The 26,894-nt window shown below is 42.2% G+C and overlaps 1 protein-coding gene across 18 annotated transcripts in view; it reads right to left on the minus strand.

The window, feature by feature from the left end:
- Positions 1 to 26,894, minus strand: part of tanc2a (tetratricopeptide repeat, ankyrin repeat and coiled-coil containing 2a) — a 1,428,811-nt gene that overhangs the window by 606,387 nt on the left and 795,530 nt on the right. For 16 of the 18 annotated variants that reach the window (XR_011937462.1, XM_072486954.1, XM_072486960.1 and 13 more), the window contains one exon: positions 19,370 to 19,480. The exons of the other annotated variants lie outside the window; for them this stretch is intronic. Coding sequence is in view for 15 of the 16 variants with exons in the window: in XM_072486954.1 (XP_072343055.1) it covers positions 19,370 to 19,480 (111 nt within the window). In the remaining variant the exon portion in view is untranslated. The remainder of the gene's footprint in view (positions 1 to 19,369; positions 19,481 to 26,894) is intronic. 18 annotated transcript variants of the gene reach the window in all.

Consider the following 26,894-nt stretch of genomic DNA (forward strand, 5'->3'; position numbering starts at 1 on the left):
CTAATTAATAATAGGGTTATTAGACTTCAACTTCCGCGTAAAGTACAGCCACTGATACAGGTGAATGCTTAAAGTCATGTTCTATTTTTATTAAACGATATACTGGAATTTTTATTGGTGTTTTGGGAGAATGTTCCCCAACTCTGTTCATTATTCTGCAAAAACAGTATGGGTAAGCTTTTGCTTTTCATACATTCCTTGACCTATGTCACTATTTCTCTCTCAAGTATTATTAATTAGAATAAATACATTTGCTAACTACCAGTGATGACAACTATGTTGACCTCAAAGTTTTAAATATTCAACTCATTGTTAAACCAAGAAAGGTCTGCTGGTTATGCCTTCTGAAATAGAAAGCGAATTGCTTTTATATAGAAGTTGAAAAATGGTACAACTTCATCAATAAAGCTGCAGTTAAGTCCTTTCAAATACACAAACTTTTACCAAAGGAGACAAAAGTTGACTTTTCTGCCAAAAATAGAGGATTTATTTTATAACACAGATCACTTTCTCCACATGCTCCACACTCAATTTTATGTTCCCCTGCAACTAAGCTTCAAGAGAGCCAGTGGGGGAAAAATATTGGGCGTGTGGAATTTAAAAGGGGAAACTGGGAAGATCAACCAGCTGAATGCATGAGTAGTTGGGTCATGAGGTAACCAAAGAATGGATTCAGTGGCAGCGGGAGTAGAAAAGGAGACAGGTAATGTTAGAGTGATGGTAAGTCTTGTTGATGGATAGGATATGAGATTTAAAGCTCTGTTCCACACCTAGCAGGACGATCATCAATAATAATGAATTGGCACAGCAAGAGCAACAACTGGTGCTGGATATTGATCAGCTAACTAGTCAGTTACACATAAATCAGTGATTCTTTGTTTTCCATTTCTTGATTTTGCTTGTCGTATAGACACACTTTAAATTGTACCTTAGAGAACAGCAGCATTTGGAGAATAAGAAGGGCAAATGCAGCAGGTGGTAGTGTTGCATTTTGACCAGGGCATTTCATGCATCCTTTGTGCCAAGTGATGAGGAGCTAGTGATTGTACTTTGTATAGCATTTAAAGCTTTGTCACAAGTTGGGATTAATAAACTGCCCTAATTTTCGAGGCAGCTAATTGGTTTTCTCTTTGGCTGGCATTTTGGATGATAAGTGCCCATTTGAGGGTTTTCTGTAACATCAGCGGTGGGGTCAAAATCAATGATAGCCATTCCTCACTTGGTTGAATGCTCAGTATGCTCGACTGAGACAGAACTTGCCCACAATAATCAAGGCTGACAGGCCAGTGCTGCAGTCTGTGTATGCAAGTAACATCACATTATTGTTTGTGGGAGCTTGCGGGGTACAAATTTGCTCCCACATTTCCTCCATTACAACACTGACTTCACTTCAGTAGTACTTCATTGGCTGCAAAGTACTTTGGAATGTCGTGTTGTTGGAAAAGGAAATTTATAATTGCAAATCTTTATGAACTAAGCAATAGGAACAGAAATAGACAAAGCAGCCCATCGAGTCTGCTACCTCATTCAATATCATGACTGATCTTGGCCTTCATCTCTACTTTCTCACCTTTCTGTGCCTTGATTTTGAGACGCAAAAAACCTGCCTAACACAGCCTTAAATAAATTCACATTTCCAACCCTCTAGGGTGGAGAATTCCAAAGATGATTTTCTTCTTTTTAACATTTTAATTTTGTACCTCAGCCCTTTTTCAATACTTTACCTATTCCTGCATCATGGCACGCCCTGAAGTCACTTTTTTAAAAACGGGGGTGGGTGACACTGCTGTTTTTTTCTCCTGACTGTTTTCTTGTTTTATTTACAGGACTGTCCTATCAAAAAGAGGTAAATGGATGAAATAAGGGAATGTCTATTCTTGACGCTCATCACAAGAAAGCAACCCAGATTTTGTCATCAAACCTGAAGAGTGAAACATTAACTGGCCAATTTAATACATTTGTGAAGGCAGCAGTGACTATTTAATCCAGCCTGGTTTTGTGAATAGGCTTAAGACTCGTCTCAATTTGATAACAAGAGGTTAACTCTGGAAATGGACAACACTAGTTTAGGTGGCGAAAAGCAAACAAGAGTAGGTACTGGTGCCTGAGGCAACAGACATATGACACTGCCGAAGTCTCAGTATGTTGTTTGGCTAGAATCATTTAAGCTAAATTTCACTTCTACGAGGTAAGGAGGCCTAAATGATGAAGAACATAAAAGTACATTTTCTACCGTCTGTGCAGAAAGTCAAATATTGGACTCGATTATCCGGTTCCCCAGCCGCATGTTTCTCGGCGGTGTGCTGTTCACTAGCGGCGGGATTCTATCTTCCCGCCGCTTGCCAATGGGATTTCCCATTGTAACCACCCGATGTCGCTGGGAACCTCGTGGTTGTAGGTGCACTGCCGGCGGGAGAAGTGAATTGCAACGACTAGAGAATTCCGATCGCTGTTTTGATGTTACTGTGTAATGGTGTCTGCAATCCAGAGAGAGACGTTTGGGGCCGTTTGCCTAAATTAGGGCAATTTTTGTTTGATGGTGTCCTTGGGTTACAAGCAAAATCTTTTGCATTACTGTGGTAAACAATGTCAGTCAACACAATGAACAAATCATAGGGAACATCTGTATTGAAACTTTGGTTCTAAGACCTTTTAATTTCACCTTATATTATTCTATACCAGTTCCACCAAAATGGGCAATTTCACATTTGTCCACATTGTCCTCGATGGGCCGAATGGCCTCCTTCTGCACTGTAAATTCTATGACAATTCTATGACAATTATACTCCATTTCCTTTTGTAACCTCCTTATGTTCTCATCACAATTTACTTTCCTAACTATCGTTACACACGCACAAACAAAACACACAGAAACAAAATTGCTGGACACCACTTTATTTGATAGTTCTAATTCCTACACCAAGACAATTAGAAATTAGAGCTAATGTGAGCAAGCTTGTTTTGATCTGTATCTTACAGCGGCCAGTCAACCACCACACTCTCATTCCAGTGCCGTTTCTTTTTATAAGCAAACGAAGACCATGAGGAAGGAGAAATCACAGCCAAATCAAATCTTGTCCGCTACCCACATTCACAACATTCTACACCAGCTCCTTGCCAATTAAGAATTGGAGCAACGGCAGATTTTACCCTCCCTAACCCAAGGGAGCCAATTGTAGCACCCCAGCTGTGACCTGAGCTGAGTTGATTTAATGCAGCACAGAGCAGGTATTGAACTTGTGACCTTCCAGTCAGTCGGGCTGTTATATACTGTCTTCACCAAGTATGTATTTGAAAAGCTCGCCATTTTGGTTTAAAGTTATTTACAAAAGCACCCTATGAGCTGGTTGGTTTGACAATTAGACATAATTTTTGCAACTTTTCCAAGCTAAATAAAGAAACATATTTTTGCTCAACTAAGCTCGGAATGTCATCATCCTTGATGCTTTATTTAAACCGTGACCGTAGTGTTTTGTTTTAAGTTTTACCATTGCACATGTGGATTGCAGTTTTAAAATTAACATATAAAGGAACATTTTAACACACAATGCCTAAGATGATCATTGCACCTTAGCGAGAAACATTCTCTCAATGCCACATTGAACATGCTGAATGTAAGCACTCCCTAACATTCAACAGATTCTACTGTACATTTCTAATCATTTGACTTTTTAATACAATGTGTGGTGATATGCACTGTAAATACACAAGGGTTTAATGTAAATACATGTAGACTAGATAAGACACTAGAGGGAGCATCAGAGACATGACACAGACATTCAACCAATAGGTCAGTGAGATAGGACACGACCAATGGGCAGTCACGATACACAGAGGTGACACTACCACAGGAGGGAAATACACCAACCCATATAAAGGACACAGCACACATGATCTTCCTCTTTCCAGTGGAGACACTTAGTGAGTACACAGGATTGATTGAACATCACACCCACCACGTGGGTTGTAGCAGACTGGTTGGTTAGTCTGAGTAGCTATAGTAGCATTAACAGGAGAGTCGAATCCAAGTAGGAGAATCGTTAACAGTGATAAATGTGTTAAAGCTATCTCCAAGTCTGACCCTTCCTTTGTCAGAGTGCACATCAAGGAAGCAGCTTATGCTACATCAAGAGCATAACAAAACATGGTACCAAGGAGTGAACTGTTTAAAATCCATATAGTTACAATTCAGCAAACAGTAACAACCAGCAACGGCACCCAGGCAAGATGATGTTTGAGATTCCGGTTCCACAGCAGCTCAGGTACCAAGGCAATTTCAGTGAAAACTGGCGTGTGTTCAGGCAGTGATCCGAGATCTATCTGGTAGCGTCCGACTTAAGATGGCGTGGCGGATGCAGAGAAAATAAAGCTACTACTTACCATCGCAGGTCCAAGAGCACCTGAAATCTTCCAGACCTTCAAATACTCAAAGGGGCAAAACAAGAGCGATTTCCAGGAAGTCCTGGACAAATTCCAAGAATTCTGCGAGTCAGGTACAAGAACAAACAGTAAAAGAGGTGCCAATCCTGACCACGGGGCGAAGGTAGGCTTTCCATTGCAAAAAACAGCAGTTTTGGTTTGCAGCCATCTTGGAAAAGGAGCCGCAGATGCGCAGTTGAGAGAAATGCGCAAAGTAAAGGAACATCGATCCGCGCATGCGCTTCCTACGCACTACGTCACAAGCTTCGTGGACGTCAGAGGCCCCCGGACCACGCCCACTTAAAGGGGAAATATCCAAAAACAAGAAAATAAAATTTTAAAGCCTCAGAACAAGATTCTTTCACCTGGAACGACAGCACAATGCCTGAAATTCGACCAGTAGCTGAAAGTAACCTCCGCAGAACCCTGTAACATGCAGTAAGCACTGCCCTAGAAGATCATATGGTCTTGGAAGACAACGACTCAGACGAAGATTTCATCTTGGGAGGTGGCTACCCCAGTACCAAATCCGAACCGCAACTCGAGGTGTTGTACATTGAAGACCCCGATGACGAGTTCTTCGGATTGGGGAATCCTCAGCCCAGCATATATAACATCCCGACCTGAGTGCAGGATTATGCTGCGGCCTGATGCCAAGAGACAGAGCGGGGTACAAGTCCACAGAGAGCGGCCTGCTGCCACACAGAGAGTGGTCCACGCACCGCGAAGAGTCCCAGACTCCACACAGAGAGTGGTCCACGGACCATAAAGGGTCCAAGCCTCCACAGCGAGCTCGTGGACAGACTCCACGATAGAAGCAACGCAAGACTCCAGACCGCAGTCCTTGCATGAACAAGAAGTGATGACAGTATCCACAGTGAGACCAATGCACAATTACATTCAATGAACCATGCAAGACTCCACAGAGTGAGTGACACAAGCCTCCATAGCGAGCTCGTGGACAGACTCCACAATGGAAGGAACGCAAGACTCCAAAGCGCAGTCCTTGCATGAACAAAACCATGAGGGTCTAGCAACCTCCTCTGAGCAACTAGCAGCAGACGATGCATGTCTGCCATGCTCAAGTGAACAACAGAAAGACGATGACAGTCTACCACGCTCAAGTGCAAAGCAAGAAGACACAGAGGCTCTACCCATTGTATGTGCTACAAGTGACGACGGCATCCCATAAGACCATAAGACATAGGAGCGGAAGTAAGGCCATTCGGCCCATCGAGTCCACTCCACCATTCAATCATGGCTGATTTCAACTCCATTTACCCGCTCTCTCTCTCCATAGCCCTTAATTCCTCGAGAAATCAAGAATTTATCAACTTCTGTCTTAAAGACACTCAACATCCCGGCCTCCACCGCCCTCTGTGGCAATGAATTCCACAGACCCACCACCCTCTGGCTGAAGAAATTTCTCCTCATCTCTGTTCTAAAGTGACTCCCTTTTATTCTAAGGCTGTGCCCCCGGGTCCTAGTCTCCCCTGCTAATGGAAACAACTTCCCTACATCCACCATTCATTATCTTGTAAGTTTCTATTAGATCTCCCCTCAACCTCCTAAACTCCAATGAGTATAATCCCAGGATCCTCAGACGTTCATCGTATGTTGGGCCTACCATTCCTGGGATCATCCGTGTGAATCTCCGCTGGACCCGCTCCAGTACCAGTATGTCCTTCCTGAGGTGTGGGGCCCAAAATTGCTCACAGTATTCTAAATGGGGCCTAACTAATGCTTTATAAAGCTTCAGAAGTACATCCCTGCTTTTACATTCCAAGCCTCTTGAGATGAATGACAACATTGCATTTGCTTTCTTAATTACGGACTCAACCTGCAAGTTTACCTTTAGAGAATCCTGGACTAGGACTCCCAAGTCCCTTTGCACTTCAGCATTATGAATTTTGTCACCGTTTAGAAAATAGTCCATGCCTCTATTCTTTTTTCCAAAGTGCAAGACCTCGCACTTGCCCACATTGAATTTCATCAGCCATTTCTTGGACCACTCTCCTAAACTGTCTAAATCTTTCTGCAGCCTCCCCACCTCCTCAATACTACCTGCCCCTCCACCTATCTTTGTACCATCGGCAAACTTAGCCAGAATGTCCCCAGTCCCGTCATCAAGATCGTTAATATATAAAGAGAACAGCTGTGGCCCCAACACTGAACCCTGCGGGAGACCACTCGTCACCAGTTGCCATTCCGAAAAAGAACCTTTTACTCTTGGAGTACAGTGTTCAATTCTGGTCGCCACACTACCAGAAGGATGTGGAGGCTTTAGAGAGGGTGCAGAAGAGATTTACCAGAATGTTGCCTGATATGGAGGGCATTAGCTATGAGGAGCGGTTGAATAAACGCGGTTTGTTCTCACTGGATCGAAGGAGGTTGAGGGACGACCTGATAGAGGTCTACAAAATTATGAGGGGCATAGACAGAGTGGATAGTCAGAGGCTTTTCCCCGGGGTAGAGGGGTCAATTACTAGGGGGCATAGGTTTAAGGTGAGAGGGGCAAGGTTTAGAGTAGATGTACGAGGCAAGTTTTTTTACGCAGAGGGTAGTGCGTGCCTGGAACTCGCTACCGGAGGAGGTGGTGGAAGCAGGGACGATAGTGACATTTAAGGGGCATCTTGACAAATACATGAATAGGATGGGAATCGAGGGATACGGACCCAGGAAGTGTAGAAGCTTGTAGTTTAGTCGGGCAGCATGGTCGGCACGGGCTTGGAGGGCCGAAGGGCCTGTTCCTGTGCTGTACATTTCTTTGTTCTTTGTTGTTTAAAGGAACATGTTGAGGGATTATTTAGTGTTGTATTATTTTCGGGGGTTATCTTTGAAGTAAGGGGTGTTAAGGGATCCAATGTTTATTTAAAAGGTTATTTGAGTTCATGGAATAAACATTGTTTTGTGTTAAAAACCACGTGTCCATAATTGTAATGCCACACCTGGGGAACAAGCTGTGTGCTTCAAAAGCAACAATCTATTAAAGGAGGAGGTTGGTTGAACTCCATGATACATTTTGGAGTTCTGAAAACACCTCGCCCATAACAGTAGCCAGAAGGGAGCTTTCAGGTGGTGGTGCTCCAACGCATCTGCTGCCTTTATCCTTCTATGTGGTAGAGGTTTTAGGTTTGGAAGGTGCTCTCGAAGGAGCCTGGGTGAATTCCTGCTGTGCATCTGGTTTATCATACATACTTCTGCCACTGTGCATCGGGGGCAGAGGGAGTGAATATTTGGATGTGGTGCCAATCAATTTTTTCTTGGATGTTGTTGAGTGTTTTTGGAGCTGTACACATCCAGGCAAAATGGAGAGCATTCCATCATACTCCTGACGTGTGCATCGTTATGGTGGATGGGGGGCAGGTTGTGGGGAGTCAGTGATCTGCTTCTGTAGTTACATTATTTATATGGATGGCCCAGTTCAGTTTCTGGTCAATGTTAACCACCTGGATAGTGGAGAACTCAGCAATGGCAATGTAATTGAATGTCAAGTGGAGATTGTTACATTCTCTCTTGTTGAAGATGGCCATTGCCTGGTTCTTGTGGCACAAATCTTATTTTCCATTTATCAGTTTCAGCCTGAATTGTGTCTGGTCTTGCTGCATGATGGCATTAACTGCCTCAGTATCTGAGTCATCGCGGATAGTACAGAACCCTCCAATCGTTATCAAACATCCCCACTTCTAAGCTTACGATGGAAGGAAGATCACTGATAATCAGCTGAAGACGGTTGGGCCGAGGACACTACCCTGAGGAACTCCTGCAAAAATGTCCTGGCATTGAGACAATTGACCTTTAACTACTACGGACATCTTCTTTTGTGAATGGCTCCAGCTAGTGGAGTGTTTTCCCCCCGATTCCCACTGACGTCAGTTTGTCAAAGCTTTCAGATACCATCCTCAGTTAAATGTTGCCTTGATGTCAAAGGTAGCCACTCTGACCTCCTCCCTTGGGTTCAACTCTTTTGCTCATGGTTGGACCAAAGCAGCGGTGGGGTCAGGACCCAGTTAGCCCTGGTGGAACCCAAGTGAGCAGGTTATTGCTGTGTTGGTGCCACTTGATCACTTGATAGGACTGTCGATGACACCTGCTATCATTTAGTTGATGATTGGGAGGAGGCTGATGTGGTGTTGACAATCTTATCAACTTAATAATTGTATGTTTTGGGATTGTGCCTTCAATTTAAGATAAAATGAAGGGGGTCATGTGACTTGTTCTGAAGTCTGACTGACGAGGCCTGGGTGGTATGATTGATAGAGATTCATGGCTGAGATTGTTAAGATGGAAGGTGTTTGCACTTGTAAACAATGGCAGCAGAGTGTTCTATCAGTGGATAGACCTGTCATGTGAGAGTACCTTTAAGAAATGGGCGTTTATAAATGGGTGTTTAAGAAATGTACCTTTAAGAAATGGGTGTTTATAAATGGGTGTCTATATAAATATCTGTAGTGAGGGTACATTTAAGAAATGGGTGTTTACTACTGCAGTGATGTCAGAGAGTGGGTGGAGCTGGGCTTTCGTTTTAGGGTGTTTGCTGCAGGGTGTGTGCTGCAGGGTGTGTTTTAGTTTCGTTTACAGAGCTGTATAGCTACAGTCACAGCCAGAAGGTGTATGAATCTCTCTCTGTAGTCTAAAGACTGTAAATCGATCCTGGTGATTTAAAACTAATAACAGTAGTGACTTTAACCTGATGTGCTTCTGGTAAAAGGTGTTTTAAGTCTTATGGATGTTAAAAAGGAAAGTTTAAAGGTTTACTTAGTATTGAAGTCTTTGGGGGTTGTATTTGAATTAATGGTTGCTAAGATGTTCACTGTATGCTTTAAAAAGGTTAACTTGAGTTCATAAAATAAACATTGTTTTGCTTTAAAAAATACTTTTCAATTTCTGCTGTACCACACCTGTAGAGTGGGCTGTGTGCTCCCCATACCACAATCTAGTAAAAGTTGTAGGTCTGGTGAACTCCATGATACACTTTGGGGTTCTCTAAACCCTGGCCCATAACAACCACAAGTATCCTAAGAAATGTGGAAAATATCAGGTTATAAACAGTAGTTTTTAAACTGCCCATTTGTTTCTAGGATAGGATAGAGTTGGGGCCTAAATAGCTAATTAGCATTTGTACCTGAATACAATTATGTGATTCATGTTGCCATGGTGAAGGGAGCCGAGGAAGCCATTGTAAAAATTGGGTTACAGACTTTCCTAAAATATACTGAATATCAGTGTTAGTTTGCCCAGGTCGAGCAAAGGGAGCAGCTCAAGACCATAAGTGGTCTTTATGGTTCACCGCACAGTAATGTAGTTTGGAGCTCACACTTTAATTGGAAAGTCCAGAATCTGGAGTTAAAACTGGGCTGGGAGATTTGTCTAACCCATAATAAAGCAGCTTTTTGTGAGCGGCCGCATTTCAATTTTTTTTCTCATTCATGGGACTGGTGAAGAAATTTCAGAAAGATAAGGGTCTGGATTCTCCACCCCGCCGCACCACATTTGTTTCACCCCGCCGGAGGGATGCTCCGTTACGCCGGCTGGTCAATTGTGGGGCAGCCCCACGCCGTCAGGAAACCCTTGGGCTGCAGGCGAAACGGAGCATTCCGCCGGTGGAGAATCCAGCCCGAGGTATTTGAAATTTATCTTGCTATTAAATCAACAGAAAATGTACATTTTTATGACCAGGTAACTAATTTCTTAGCTTATTTCCTCGTCTAATTTAACGAGATATTTGGCATTGCTTTTGCTTACACAAGTAGTCAACATCTGCCCCTACACTTGGATGTCGCACAGCAGAGTATTTCCAGAGGATAAAAGAGGCATAAAAACCTTGAAGGAAAATTGTTGATCCCTAAACAGTATAAAATTAATGAAGTTTTGCACAAAAATACAATCATTCAGGGGAGGCACACTCCCCAGTTGCTGTGAAATCCATCCCCGCTACAAATAAAATGATTGAGAATAATCTAAGTGGAGACTGGTCATTTAGCACCGTTTCGTTCACTCACCCGTACTACCAAACACAGTGAGGGGATTGTGTCAGACTGTTGACTGACAGGCAGGTAGCCAATTAAAAACAGCAAAACCTGCCACAATCCTATGGCCAATTATGGCACGACAATTAGCAGGTGAGGTTGTGTTGTAAACCCCCCACCTGTGGGAGCAGTTCAAAGAATCCTCACCATGAAACTTTAACGTTACTAAAGGTTGGCAGGCCAAACAGAAAGCTTTGGTGGTCTGGGGTGATTGAGGAAGAATCTTAGCACGGGACGTGATGGGTTGGGCTAAAACCTCACTGTGAAAGTATTCCCAAGATTAGGAATTCGCCTGAGGAAGGAGCAGCGCTCCAAAAGCTAGTGACATCAAAACAAACCTGTTGGACTTTAACCTGGTGTTGTAAGACTTCGTACTGTGCCCAAGATTAGGAGTACTGAAAGTCACCAGGCTGCAAAAGAAGAATAAATGAAAGCAAATCCCCAGGAGCTAAGAATCACTTTGGACTGAGTCTGGAAAATTTGAATGTCTTCTTAAAGTATAGTGCAAAGTATACCTGTGAGTGCGCTTTTTTGGTTGTGCTGAAAGGAGAGGGAAATATTTTGCTCTGTGGTTCAAAGTACAGGTTGCCCACAAACAAATATTTAGTCCAGAGTGATTTTATTTTTCCATAGAATCCCTACAGCGCAGAAGGAGGCCATTTGGTCCATCGAGTCTGCACTGACCCTCTGAAAGAGCACTCTACCTCGGTCCATTCCCCTGTCCAATCCCCGTAACCCCACACGCATTGATCATGACTAATCCACCTAACCTGCACATCGTTTGGATTGTGGGAGGAAACTGGAGCTTCCGGAGGAAATCTATGCAGACCCTGGGAGAATGTGCATACTCCACACAGTCACCCAAAGCCAGAGTCAAACCCGGGTCCCTGGCATTGTGAGTCAGCAGTGCCTTGCCCCGTTACAGTACAATTCTTAAAATGTGAAACACCTGCCATTTTACCCTTTTAGGGATTAACTGGATGTTTGATTTTCCTTTGAACATTAATGGTGTCTATGGGGTTTGTAACAGAGGTGATAACTGGCCTGGCTGGATTCATCCTGCTTTTTGTGAACAGAACATACCCAGGGATGATGAGAAGAGTGTGTCTGGGACAATGTCCGTAAGGTATGATTCTGTGAGTATGTCAGGTTTGCTTGACTTGTCACTGGGACAGTACTAAATTTTGGCATAAGCCCCACAGATGTCAGTTAGGAGGACTTTGCAGGGTGGACAGGTCTGAGTATGTTGTTGTCATTTCTAATGCCCAAGTCGATGCCAGGTAGTCCATCCAGTTTTATACCTTTTTAACTTTTCTCTAGCAGTTTGGTACAACTGAGTAGTTTGCTATACCATTTCAGAGGGCAGTTCAGAGTAAAGCACATCTCTGTGGGCTTGGAGTTAGATGTGGATTAAACCAGGTAAGGGCAGCAGATTTACTATCCTAAATAATAATAAGAATATTTATTAGTGTCACAAGTAGGCTTACATTCACACTGCATTGAAGTTGCTGTGAAATTCCCTCGTTGCCACACTCCTGCACCTATTCGGGTACACGGAGGGAGAATTCAGATTGTCCAATTCACCTAACACAGTGTTCTTCAAAGTCGGGGGCGCAGGTGGGTCGGGAGGGTTATGGAGCCGTTATCTGCGGCTCTCCCGATCACGCAAATCCCCGCGCAGCAGCCGGCTTTTCATAATGCCGGCTGCAAGCGACCGCGATCATGTTTGAAAAAATATAAATTTGCCCACATTGCGCATGCGCGCACGATGATCGGCGTGATCATCGGGCACGCATGCGCAGTGCGGCCGCTATTTTTAAAAACGGTTGCAGCTTATTGTTTTACAAGTTCTGTAGTGGTTTTTATTCATTTATTTTATTCATTTTATTTTTTTTACAAGTTCAGGGGGTTTTATTCATTTTTTTCATTTATTTTGTTCATTTGATTTTTTTTCCCAAGTTCGGGGGGGTTTTAATCATTTTTTTCATTTATTTTACTCATTTTTTTTTACAAGTTCGGGGGGGGGGGGGTTTATTTGATAAAATTTTACTGGAAAAAAATTCTGAACTTTGGACAGATGGAGGCTCCATACTTTCCGACTCCAGAAGGCTTCACCTTAATCCAACAGGTTCCATTGGAGGAGCGTTTTCGAGGGCCAAAGGGACCCAAAACCATTTCTTCCATTTTTGTCAGCAGTAAACAAGGTAAGAGAAAATGATGGGCCACGAAGGTTGGCCGGGTTGGGTCCCGAAGGTTGGCCAGTTGGCAAAAATGGGTCCCCGGAAAAAAAGTTTGAAGAACACTGACCTAACAAGCATGTCTTTCGGGAATTGTGGGAGGAGACTGATGCAGCAGGAGGAAACCCACGCAGACACGGTGAGAACGTGCAGACCCCGCACAGACAGTGACCCAAGCCAGGAATTGAACCCGGGTCCCTGCCGCTGTGAAGCAACAGTGCTAACCACTGTATGTGCCGCCCTTTAAAGGACATTAGTGAATCTGGAGCCTGTCAAGGGATCCTCCAGGCATCCAGCAAAGTAAGCAACCAAACACATTTAGTATTCTCACAGACAGAAACCTGGAATGTAAAATTAACTGATTATCGTTCACCTTGCAATATAATTTTTACAGCAAGCGGAATAAGTAACTGGAATGTAGATATAGATTAGGTAGAAACTGAAATATCAGAGAATCTTAAAAAAAACCACTTTATATATGTGGAATTGTAACAGAGAAACTTGACATTCCAAAAATGTAGATTTTTTTGCCAAGCCCAGAGATGGTTTTCAACGCTAATTGTAAGCTTAATGTGGTTAAACATCCACTTACACCTCATTCAACAAGTTGCAACTTTTTCAAGAGTCTCTACAACAAGACTGATCGGGTAAGAGAGCAAGTTCTCATTAGTCAGTGATTTCTAATTCATTGCAATGTGCAAGGATTTGAACATTGCACTATATGAGGAAGTGTAGAATTATTGACAGCCACTTCTGGATAGCCACATTTACTTGCTGTCAGTTTCAGAGTGATGACATCAAACACCGACAGTTTCACCATCATTACTACTAACAATATCTGGGCCATCCTTGGTGTACACTTTTCCTCACATTACAACAGTAACTACACTTCAAAAGAATCTGGGAGTGCCATCATAATCAATAATCACTCATCTCAAGTGGGGGAGGAGAGTGGGGTGATAGCAAAATTTCAGGTCTGAGTCCTTTAACTCCTAGGTCGCAACTGTAGGTTATTTGCACACTTCACAGAATCATAGAATTTACAGTGTAGAAGGAGGCCCATCGAGTCTGCACCAGCCCCCCCGGAAAGAGCACCCAATCCAAGGTCAACACCTCCACCCTATCCCCATAACCCAGTAACCCCACCCAACACTAAGGGCAATTTATCATGGCCAATCCACCTAACCTGCACATCTTTGGAGCGTGGGAGGAAACCGGAGCACCCGGACGAAACCCACGCACACACGGGGAGGATGTGCAGACTCCGCACAGGCAGTGACCCAAGCCGGAATCGAACCTGGGACCCTGGAGCTGTGAAGCAATTGTGCTATCCACAATGCTACCGTGCTGCCCTTCCACTTAATGTGGAAGCAAACAGCAGCTGGCCGATGGATGGAAATGGAAGTTTGGAAATTAGGAAAGCAGGGGAAAACTCATTGACCAGCAGGTAACTCGTGGAGGGAAGGTTTTGCGAGGGTCTTGCAACAGGGCAAGGAGAGGGAGTCTAGCTAAGAGGAGACTATATTTTCTTTATGGGGCCCTCCTACACCTCTTGATGTAACTAAGCAAAGAGTTTGACTAATCTTGGAGGCACTCTTCAACCTTTCCAATGACAGCCCATCAGCTTTAACCAGACAAGAAAGTTGTGGAGGCTGCCCCATTCAGATTTGTATTAAGATCCAATTGGGGTCTCATCGACGTGTGCCACCACATTACAGTAAACAGACACAATGGCAGCTAGCAACATTACAACAGGAACTGTTAGGAGACCCTTCGCACCAGTTTGAGTTAGAATTCATCTGGCCTTCCCTCTTTGATCTACTTGGAACCCCCTTTTATTAAATGCTTAACTGGATTACCAACATACCAGGAAGCAGAATAACCTCTCTTGGTCGCAGGTGATATTATGGCTTGAGAGAATAGGGAATTAAAAAAAATACGTGATCCAAAATGCAACACAAAAATCCACAAAATAAAAAGTTACTTTTATAAGCTGCAGTTTTTACTCCATCAGTCAGATCAGCATATCGATCAAGATATATTTTCAAAAGAATAGCCATCAAAATGTCACCTCTCTCATGATGCTACATAATTAAAACAAACAAATATCTTCACAAAGCAAAGTGTGCCAACTGTGGCTCAGCTGGTAGCATGGTTATCTCTGAATCAGCAAGTTGTGGGTTGATGTCTCACTCCACAGCTTGAGCACACAATCTAGGCTGACACTCCAGCGCAGTACTAAATAAGTGCTGCATTGTTGGGGGTGCCGCCTTGTGGATGAGATGTTAAACGGCCCATTCAGAAAAATCCAAATTATCATTATTTTGAAGTGTAATTACCCCCAGTGGTCCGGCCAATACTTATCCCTCAAACAACATCACAAAACCAGATAATCACGTTCCTGTTTGTGGGAGTTTTCTACGTGCAAACTGATTGCTGAATTTTCCACATTACAACAGCACATCTTTGGCTGTAAAGCACTTTGGAACAGGCAATGGTTATGAAAGGTATTTTCTCTCGAGATATATGTAAACTAAGGTGAGATAAGTGAATATATACAATTTGGCAATACAATGCAATGCAACACAATAGTCACCCTAAAATAACTGGTTTAACAGCTGATACCATTTATTGTAATCTATCTGCCTGATTTTAAAAGGGGGAAGGACATGAATAGAGAAGCTGATCTAGTTTCAAGAGATCCATGTATGTAATCTAATGATTTATGGTCAGTGCTACTGGGTGAATTTATACCAGAATGGTCATCTTCACTTCAAAACATTCTTTACAACTCTGAACTTGCTGATAGGTTATTATGGATGATGCATACTACTATCATCATGCAAACTGGACATCAATTCGTGGCAAGGAAGTGGTAGCCCATGAACTGCCTTAAGGGCTGCATGATAGTACAGTGGTTAGCACTGCTGCCTCACAGCACCAGACACCCGGGTTCAATTCCAGCTTTGGGTCACTGTCCGTGTTGTGTTTATACGTTCTCCCCGTGCCTGCGTGGGTTTCCTCCAGGTGCTCCGATTTCCTCCCACTCTCCAAAAATGTATGGGTTAGGTGGATTGGCCATGCTAAATTTCTCCTTAGTGTCCAGGGATGTGTTGGTTTGGTTGTGGGGATAGGGCTGGGTGGATGGTGTGAACGTGGGTGGAATGCTCTTCGGGGGGGTCACTGCAGACAGGATGGGCTGAATGGCTTCCCTCTGCACTGTAGGGATTCCATGGATAAATTGCGCATTGCCGCACGTTGCTAATTCTTTTGGGCTGCTCCACCAAAATCTTTCCATGCACGGCATCTCACCAATGACTTTCCTGTGACATTAATAAGGTTGCACATTGATTGTTCATCAAACTTGCCATAGAAAACTGACAGTGCAAGCACTCGTTGAGCATGATAATTATTAATGACTGCCAATAAAATAAGCCCAGAAAGCAAATAAATTAAACTGTGGAATCTCATTCCTTCAGTTTGCGAATTGTTGTAGACTATTTTGTAAATGTCAAATTTGAATTAGCTTTTTTTCCGTTGCTTTTTCTTTTTCCCCTCTCTCTTAATCCAGTCATCCCCGCTCTTTATCTTTCTACCTGTGCTCCAGTTTATCCTCCTCCTCAGTCATTCCTCTTCATTCTTAAAATCTTTAATTTCAATAGTAAAGGAGATAAACTATTTGTCTCATTGTTTACTAAATTCCCAAATACCATAATACCATAATATCCTCCAACCGATCAGCTCAACCTACCAGTAACTTTTTGGGCAAGTTTTTAAAAACATGTTCAAACATGTATAATTGAAATTACCCCCCCCCCCCCCCCCCCCAGCAAAATCTGGGTCACTAAATCTGACTGCGTACCTTGAATTCTCTTCTCATTTAAACTAAATGTAGCAAGAAATGCTCTGAAACGTCTGTAATTAATCTTGCATGCTCCCTACAATGTTCCCATTGCTGCTAGACAGACAGTCTTTGCAGAACTTCAGTCACCTGGTACGGAAACACAACCTAAAACCTCAAAGAAGAGGGAAGTTAGATACTTCCACCATTTATGTTGACCTTGGGAAGTTGTACCAATGAGTACATCATCTGTTTTACACATTTTGTTGTTACTATGTGGTGTTAAGCCAATTCAGTCAGGCCTATTAAAAAGCAGTGTCTTCTGAACATCGGTTCCTCAGACCAGACAAAACTGAACTGGAGTTTTTGTTTACTTTGTAAAGAAAGCCTCCTACTTTTGTTAAGAACAAATGTTTTCTTTAAAAATGTGCCAACAGCAACCACCATTTTCAAGGAAATTTCTTTTAACTTGTAACTGGTGTGCAAGGACATGACTAAAAAGCATTAAATAAATCATAAGGAAAGAGGTTTCAACTTTGAAACACCATTATGCTCATCAGCAATTCTCAACACCAATTCAACTCAGCTATAGCTTCAAAATAAAAAAAATAGAAGTACAATTAAGCATTATTTTAGCAAACAAATACAACATTTTGCTGTATTTTGTTGTTTTATAAGCTAAATTCCTTCCGGGCCCTAAAAACCCTCTGGCAAAAATCAATGCTACTCCTGGGCAAATAAGCAATTTTATCAGTTTGCCCAGGAGTTATCACACCATCTGGTAATGATTACCTTCAAGATAGATTGCATAGTAAATAGAACAAAAAAAACACAAACCCACTGATGATACCACACTGCCATTCTTTTCTCTTGTGAAAGGTCAGCACAACTCAAACAGTTAGGGATTTATTTATTATACCTGAAAGAACATGTATAACTCGCCATCCCCAATGGTATGTAATTAGTGTTCAGAAAGTTTAATTTTGCTATTTTTGACTTGAATCATTTCAAAATTCAAATTTCCTGTGCACAACCTTTTTAAAAAAGCTCACGAGTACAGGCTGGCAGTGGGTTTGTTTTTTATTTGTTCTATTAACTGTGCAATCCATCGTGAAAACAATTTTTTTCCCCATTTTAAATTATTGTACCGAGCAGCAGTAATGTGTGTGTGTTAACTTTTCAACACAATGTAACTCGTAGGGGATAACGGAGGGCCTATATGGTGAGAAAATGGAAAGCTTTAGTTCACTGGTCTAAATGGCCATTTCCTTGTCTCAAAATACTAGATTATTAAATCATCTAAAAATATAAGGCTGAAAGATACTATGTTGATGAAGATGATGCAATATGTCATAATTCAGACAATTTTATGAATCGCATTTGAGCACATGTGACTAATAGCAACAAATGAAATGAAAATCGCTTATTGTCACAAGTAGGCTTCAGTGAAAAGCCCCTAATCGCCACATTCCGGCGCCTGTTCAAATGAGAGTCCACCTATTGCGCACTGACTTACATGTATTACATAAAGTTAACAATGTAGTTTTGCATCAATGGGAAGATTGTGGGAGAGTTCATTTTGATAAAATCAGAAGCTGTACATGCTTTCTTTCATTTCAGCGTTTTTGAAATCTCTCTGCATGAAGCCAAACGAATGTACTTGGCTGTCCCAATGTGTCTTCGCGACAGTAAGATACAGGTTTGAGGTACAGGTACAGGTCAAATCTGAGTAAAATCTCATTGTGATACCTAAACAAGACCAGAGACATTTTCTGAAGAAGGACTGGGGAGTAGGGAGGAAAGTAACAGAGTGACACACCTTGAGCACCGCATTACTTTTCGCAGTGTGGTACTTTTAGATGCCAGTCAAGGGATCATGCACATCTCAAGGAGACTTTAAGAGCAGGAGGAGCAAAGCAAGAACATTTTTATATGAAAGTCTGCATGAAGTGGGAGGGTTAGAAATAACCCCTTCACAATCACAAAGTATAGAATTTCTTTGAAGCAACTGCAGCTTGTTAAACATTGTGGAAGTTGTCATGCAGGATTTATAATTAGACCTAACAGTACAGAAGCACAAAGATTTTGTTCTAGATCCCATAGGTAGCCTGCAGAATTTCGGAACAGGATATTCCACAAGGTAGTTTTGAAAGGGACCATTTATTAGTTGGCATGAATCAACATAGCAATAAAATCTGGGAGCAACATTTGCTGAATTGCAGCATGAAATGAGCTATGTACGGCAATAAAAAAGTGAAGCACAGGAATATGTTTGTAGTTGAAAGTCTGAGAGATAGCACTTCTGCTTCACAAAACTGTTCAAAGTTTTCATTCCTATTGCAAGTATAGAAAATGCCGATATCACAAAATGAAAGATACTGATTCTAAATGCAGTTTATGTTCACAACAAGCATTTTCTTTTCCCAGACCATTTAATGTATGCAGCAGACCAGACCATGATCACAATAAGCATGCACACAGCTCAAACTATGGCTATTCTATATTACAACTCAACAGCCTTCAAACAGAATATTTTGGATAGAAGTATTTAAGAGAGATATGCAATCATTTGATGCATCCTTCTTTAAAAGAAATGGTGTTCTGTGCTTACAACATGCTTTCAGTTCCTTCGCATTCACTCTTCGCTATTATACACTAAAAGTAGCCTGAACATTACCATTTCCTCCACTGAACAGATTTCAGCAGCTTTAACACATCACAACTTTTAGCTCTCTCAAGACACTGCTGAGAATGACTTTTGAATGCCATATGCACCAGCCTACTCAACAATACAACTATCAAATTTGCTAGCTGCTGGAGTATTGAACCCTGCACATGCTTACCAGGGCAGAAAGAATCCAAGTCTGGCTTCTTGGCTGTGGTTCTGGTTGGGGAGCTGAGCTCCGACTCTGGGACTCGAGGGCTTTCCACAAACTTCGCCTTCCTCAGTGGGGCTGGGACAAGAGAGGAAGAGGGTCGTAAGTGAGGGGAACAGCAGGCAACAGATGGAAGCAGTTAACTAAACGGCCCACTGTGACGGAGACGGATTGAATTACTTTATTTGTGGTGCTGCATAAAAGCAGCTGTACTAACTATCTACAACAGAAAAACAAAGTGTCTTGTTTTTCAATAAATACACTATATACAAAACCATCATACACTAACTAATGAAGATTTCTTCCCATTTACCACAGCTGTCCTTGGTAAAAACTCTAACAGACGTCACTTATATTTAATTAACCTATATACTGCCTCCAGGAAACATTGTAAATCAGACAGTACTATACACAACATACGAGGTTAGCAGACTAGAGGTTAAAGCAAAAATGAAAGTACTGTACAATATGCACACAAGAGATTCACTATGGGTCAACTGTAATTCAAAACTATTACAAAACTCACATCCGTTTAAAATGTTTGTATTCTGCCTAGAAACAATAAGGGTAATGTTTAGCATTTCCATAGGAAATCAGCTCTTAGTATTTGGCAAGGAAACATGTAGAGTCTCAGTTATTTTCCTTTGCTTATTTTTCTGCTATCTCATAAGTATTTTGTTTCTTTAAAAACATACAGCTCAAAAAGCAAACCACCACTGAATATAGTATTTCCAATAATATTTAATTTCTCTCACACACATCACATCACACACCAAATATAGCCCACATTAATTCTGTTAATCTGTGAGGATTCTAAATAAGGGCATTTCATGTTGCCATTCTAAAATGGCTGACATGTACATCATGATTTATACTTATTAAATCAGAGACAACATTAAACTAGGCAGTTGACATAGGCTGCAGTTAGTTTACATGACACTCTTACTTTAATATTTCTGCTCTTGCGTTTTTACTTATTTGCGTCCCCCTCTGTGATTTCTGTGCTTCATGCTTCAATCATAATTCTATTCTCAGTCCTTTTATTAAAGATAACCAGAGCTGGCACCTAACAGGTATATAAGTGAGGTCCAATAAGACTCACCCATCACCGAGAGAGAAAAAAAAGGAACGTCCAAGCTTTACACTTGTAATCTATCTGTGCACTTTCCAGCAGTGGTCATAAGTAAGCATTGGGCAAAAGTAAAATCAGAGACTATGATGCCTCACAGAGTCAAACTGCCTGTTGCACTCAACCATCTTACTTTTATGTGAAGAATAAATACTTTGATGAGGAATTCGCCAAGAGGCTGAGGAGCTCTAAAGCAATAAGCATTAAAATTATCTTGAAGTAAGAACAAGTACATTTGTTCCAGTAGCAGTTGCAGTTCAGTGCATTCCAACAAACTACAGAACTCTGCAATAATAAACGACCTATCTGTATTCAATTGCATAACACTTCAGGCAGTAAGCCAAAGGAAATAAATTTGAGACCAAGCTGGTATCTTTCAACCAGTTGGTCAATAAGTAAAGCTTCATTCAACAATGCATGGTCTCCAACATTTTCTCCACACCAGGATCAGAACACATTAGTCATTGACTGCTTTGAAAACACTAAAATTTCATACCATTCACATTACCAAAGGAGAAAGGAAAGGAACAAAGGAGCAAGGATTACTATCCCAATATTGTGCTCACTTTACTTTGGTTATAACAATCTCATTTGACATCTCCACACTGCACCAAAGAGATTGTTCAACTACTGGCGGCCAGTATGCATGCAAAGCACTGGATACTGCAAAAATTCCAGGCTTATTTCCTATCCAAGTGATCACAGATTAGAGTTTCAACTTTTATTATACATTTCCACGATTCTTCTATTAACCTCACAGTACTGCTCAATTCACATATCCAGAATGCAGTTAAAATAATCACTGAATTTAATCCTGTCACCCAGCATTTGCAGTGTAACTTCTCTGACTCTCGGGATTTGTTGTGAGGTTATCATAACACCCCGATCGCAATTCACATCAAGTAAACAGAACGCCCAAAATATCTAAGTTTACCAAACAAGACTATAATTTACAATACTGCTGAGTTTAGATTGCTACATTAAGTAAACTGACAATAAAGATCATGCAATTAAGCTGCAGTTAAACTGCTCCTTTCTCCTTGATATAAAGTATTTTTCACTGGAGTGCACCAAGGCAAAAGTAGCGGCACAACTCAGGCACGAGATTCTGATGACTTTCAAGGACATAAGACTCAAGAAACTACGAGACGGGGTGCCCGCTATCGCTGCTGCTGTTTGCGCTGGCCATAGAGACATTGGCGATGGCTCTCAGGGGGTCGGCAGAGTGTAATGAGGGGACACAGGGAGCATCGGGTGTCGCTCTATGCCGATGACCTCTTGCTGTATGTTCTGAATCCGTTGGAGAGTATGGGAAGGGTTATGGGCCTGTTGGGGAGGTTCTCGGGTTCTCGGGATACAAGCTGAATGTAAGGAAAAGCGAGATATTCCCGGTGAATGAGCTGGCACAGCGGGCTAATTTAGGGGGGAGATGCCATTTACAGTAGCAAGGGATAGGTTTAGGTACTTGGGGATTCAGGTAGCGAGGGAATGGACGGGGCTCCATTTGTGGAACTTAACGAAGCTGGAGGAGGAGGCCAGGGAGGATCTTAAGAGGTGGGATACACTGCACTTAACGTTGGCGGGGAGGGTCCAAGTGGTGAAAATGAATATTCTGCCGAGGTTCTTGTTTATCTGTCAGGCTCTCCCGATCTTTACACCAAAGGCCTTTTTCGGAAAGTAGACACAATCATCTCTGACTTTGTATGGGTGGGGAAGGTGCCGAGGGTGGGAGGACCCTGCTTCAGAGGCAGAGGCAGCAGGGGGAGTTGGCATTGCCAAACTTGCTTCATTATTAATGGGCGGCGAAAGCGGACAAGGTGTGGCGGTGGTGTGAAGGAGAAGGGGTAGAGTAGGTTAGGATGGAGGAGGAATCTTGTAAGGGGTCTAGTTTGAGGGCTGTGGTAACGGCAGCATTGCCAATGGCTCCGAGTAGGTATTCAGGGAGCCCAGTGGTGCAGTCCACGGTGAAGATATGGAATCAGCTGAGGAGGTGTTTTAGGGTGGAAGGGATGTCGGTGCTAATGCCGCTGTGCGAGAATCATGAGTTTGAGCCAGGGGGGATGGATAGTGTATACAGGAGGTGGAGGGAAGTGGGATTGGTCAAGGTGAGGGATTTATATTTGGAGGAAGGGTTCGCCAGTCTGGTAGAGCTGCCGAGGGGTAGTGAGTTCAGGTATCTACAGGTTAGGGACTTTGCACGAAAGGTCTGGAAGGGGTTCCCTAGATTGCCGGGATACACCCTGCTGGAGCGACTGCTGCTTCCGGATGTGGAAGAGGAGGGACGAATTGGGGATATATACAAGTGGCTGGGGGAGCAAGGAGGCGAGATGGTGGTGAATGGAGATTAATTGGGGAGTATGGAGTGAGGCACTGCGAAGGGTAAACGGGACCTCCTCTTGTGCAAGGATGAGCCTGATACAGTTTAAGGTGGTGCACAGGGTGCATATGACTCGGGCGAGAATGAGTGGGTTCTTTCAGGGGGTAGCAGATGAGTGCGAGAGGTGTGGGCGGGGGCCAGCGAATCATGCGCACATGTTTTGGGGTTGTGAAAAATTGGAAGATTTTGGGCTGGAGTGTTCGTGGTCTTAGCCAGGATAATGGAGGAGGGAGTGGACCCGGAGATATTTGGAGTCTCAGAGAAGCCGGAGCTCGTGGAGAGGAGGAAGGCCGATGTCTTGGCCTTCACCTCTCTGATTGCATGGCGACAAATGTTTCTGGAGTGGTGGTCGGCATCGTCACCAGGGGCAACAGCATGGTTGGGTGACCTGTATGACTTCCTGCGGTTAGAGAAAATAAAATGAGTTAAGGGGCTCAGCAGGGGAGTTTGAGAAAAGGTGGGGGATGTTTGTGACCGTGTTTGAGGAGCTGTTCGTCACAGGGGGGTGGGTGATGGGGGGGGGGGGGGGCTGAAGGAGGAGAAAAATCTGTACAAACTGTAGAGTTGATTGTTGGGAAGAATGTTTCCCGGGGTGTTTATTTGCTGTAACCTACTTTGATGCAAGTTTGAATAAAATGCGTTTCTAAAAAAAAAGGTCAAGAAATTACTCCCTCGGGAGGCTCCCTCATGAGATTGAATCGACAACGGTGGTGTAATCCCCAGTTCAGTTAAAGCATATTTTTAAAAAGTGGCCAGGTGGATTGCTGACCTCTAGGCACTGTGTTTATTTACATTTCAATCTTGTATTAATATTAGGAAAAGGTACATGCTCCACTCTCGTGCATTTAAAATAAGTTGCACAATGAACAGCTAAACTGCGACCCACAGTTGTGTGTTGTCAATACTGTAACTTGGATCTTCCAGATTAAACCACTCACCACAGACTGCATCTGTGACTAGTAGCTGGAATATGAGTGCATGCTGAATTCTATACAATCATCGGAAGCCATGTAGTGAGACAAACCATACAATATCAGTTTTGTCCCATTACAAGTGAGGGATGTTAATTCATGACCTGTGTTTTGTCTTTTTCTCAGTCATATAAAACCCATTCAGGACTCAAATCACCAGGCGTCTGCCGAACTCCCAGTTATTTTACAATTCAGTGCTGGTTTATTTTTATTCACAGATATGGGTGATGATTGCTACTAGGTGAAATCATTTACTAATACTGTTAAAGGACAGGCCATGTCAGCAGGTTATTATACTGTACTCACCTTGTATAACCTCCAAGAATCTGCCCTTGTAGCACTTCCCTGAATATTATGCATTCTAGTCTGCTGTGTTAATGATCTCTGGAATCTATGGCACACTTGATCCATCAATAGCCAACACAAGGCAAAACAGAACTGGCACCTCGCCACAGTTTCATGGCCTCATTGTTCTAAAATGCTGTTCTGTTTTTACACTATTGTAAAATACTATTCGGGCTGCTATGTCACGGAATAGGTAGAGTGATACATTCCAAAGAGCTTATCAAGTTTAAAAATTGAAAATAAAGTTCAAATTCAATGTCGCTGAGAGACTTGTCTTAAATAGGTAGATTAGAACAAATTTGTTCCAGTGAGAATCCAACCTCAACTTTTCATTCTGAATTCAGGTCCAGATAGTCCCTTTCAATCAATTTACTAAAATACCATCAGTCAACACAAGTCGAACTAAAAGCTTTTTAATGTTCTCTACATATCCCCAAGGAAATAAATTTTAACTGACAATTCATAAAGACCATTATTAGATTCTCATGACCCAAACAGCTTGATTCCAAAACACTTCATTAGTTGACTTGTAATTAGCATGAAGGCATCTATTTTAACAAGCTATTGTTATGCTGCACTACAACCTGGATTTGTAGTCATTTCTATGGAGCAGCCACCTATTGTGTGTTGCAGTCCTAAACAACTTATAATATAAGGCAATGTCAACTTTGCTTTATGGAGCAGTGATCTGTGCCATGTGGCTGTTACAATTTGGACCTTTGCCAAACATATTTTATTGATGCTCTATTTAACATGCAAGTTTCCAAGCACAGGCTTCACTCATTCTATGATTTAAGTTTTACAACTTTAGGAGTGCACTGAATGAATTAGCATACCACCAATCTATTCATAATTACCCCCTTACCGAGAGATTCTCTTCCAGGACAAAAGACACGCATGATGCTCACCACAGTCAGATCTTGTATATCGGGTTAAATTACAAATATAAGTCCTTACAGAATAGATTCGCACAAGCAAAACTAGTTGAAAGTATACATCTCTATAAGACCGCAATCTTCTCTTGGAATCTTTAAATTGCAGCTTTTTCTGATGTTTTATTTCTGCATATATGTCTGTCATGGACCTCTAGATTATTATTGTTACTTGGAAATGAAGGAACTCTCACTGCCTTTGACACAAAGTCCAGATTCTTCCCAGTTGTCCTCAGTTCCATTTAAAAGGTGTGCCAAGCTTGTACATATTAGTAAAAACTACTGACACACACTATGAGGATATATGTTCTATATTGGTGGCACAATTGTTAGCACTGTTGCTTCACAGCGCCAGGGACCTGGATTCGATTCCCGGCTTGCGTCACAGTCTGTGTGGAGTTTGCATGTTCTCCCAGTGTCTGCGTGGGTTTCCTCCGGGTGCTCCGGTTTACTCCCACAGTCCAAAGATGTGCAGGTTAGGTGAATTGGCCATGCTAAATCGCCCTTAGTGTTCAAAAAGGGTAGGTGGGGTTGCTGAGTTACGGAGATAGGGTGGAGGTGTGGGTACTCTTTCCAAGGGCCGGTGCAAACTTGATGGGCTGAATGATCTCCTTCTGCACTGTAAATTCTATTACTCTATATTGGAGAACTGTGTGTTCCTAGCTCACAACATTCCGTCCCCTATACTGAATGCATAATTGTGGCCTCGTAATCTATTGTTTTTCATTATGCAATCTGAGCGCATGAAAATGGAAAAATGAAAAATCGCTTATTGTCACAAGTAGGCTTCAAATGAAGTTACTGTGAAAAGCCCCTAGTCGCCACAGTCCGGCGCCTGTTCGGGGAGGCTGGTACGGGAATCGCAGGCGCTCAGTATTATTATTCCACATCAGTTTCACAAACTAGCCAGGCAATCTTACTCTGATTAAGTTTTGTTTAAAGGCAATATCAGAGGTCTTCTGTTTTTGAGCTCGCAACTATTCTTTGAAACAAGGAAAAGGCAAAAAATATATATTTTTGAAAAAAATAAACAAGCCCAATATACTTGCGACAATAAGCGATTATTGTTATACAACCTAGTTAGTTCCCTTTTAAGGGGTTCTCAGCAGTACTGTGCTTTTAAATAGGAAAACAAAGTTAAATATTCTGTATTAGCAGACAGGAAATACAATGCTATACCCTAATAATTTGAAAATGAATGCTACCAAAAACATAACTTGCTCCATAAAACTATAGACCATTTACAATTTGCCATCATCGATTCTGCTATACTTGATATCAAGAGAATATTCTACAAAAAGTCTCCTTGACCTTCAAAGTAAAGTTCAGGACATTCCAGACTTGTCAACATCTGGGAAATGTTAGGAATGACATCTAAGTTTAGCAAGAATGATAAAGATTGCAAACTCATTTAAATATGTAACACTGCTTATTTTTAAGAATGATAGATTCTAAAATAGGTTACATTTTTAAACAAAACTGAGTGATCACCATTCCTAATCAATTACATCTGACAGACTTATATTTATATCTCCATTACTTAAGCTGGTCAGTTGCTCTCCACAGGTACCTTCCCATTATCATAGAATCATAGAAGTTTACAGCATGGAAACAGGCCCTTCGGCCCAACCAGTCCATGCCGCCCAGTTTTTACCATTAAGCTAGTCCCAGTTGCCCGCACTTGGCCCATAACCCTCTATACCCATCTTACCCATGTAACTATCTAAATGCTTTTTAA

The sequence above is a fragment of the Scyliorhinus torazame genome, chromosome 21 (assembly GCF_047496885.1).
Source record: "Scyliorhinus torazame isolate Kashiwa2021f chromosome 21, sScyTor2.1, whole genome shotgun sequence".
In the NCBI taxonomy this organism is placed as follows: Eukaryota; Metazoa; Chordata; class Chondrichthyes; order Carcharhiniformes; family Scyliorhinidae; genus Scyliorhinus; species Scyliorhinus torazame.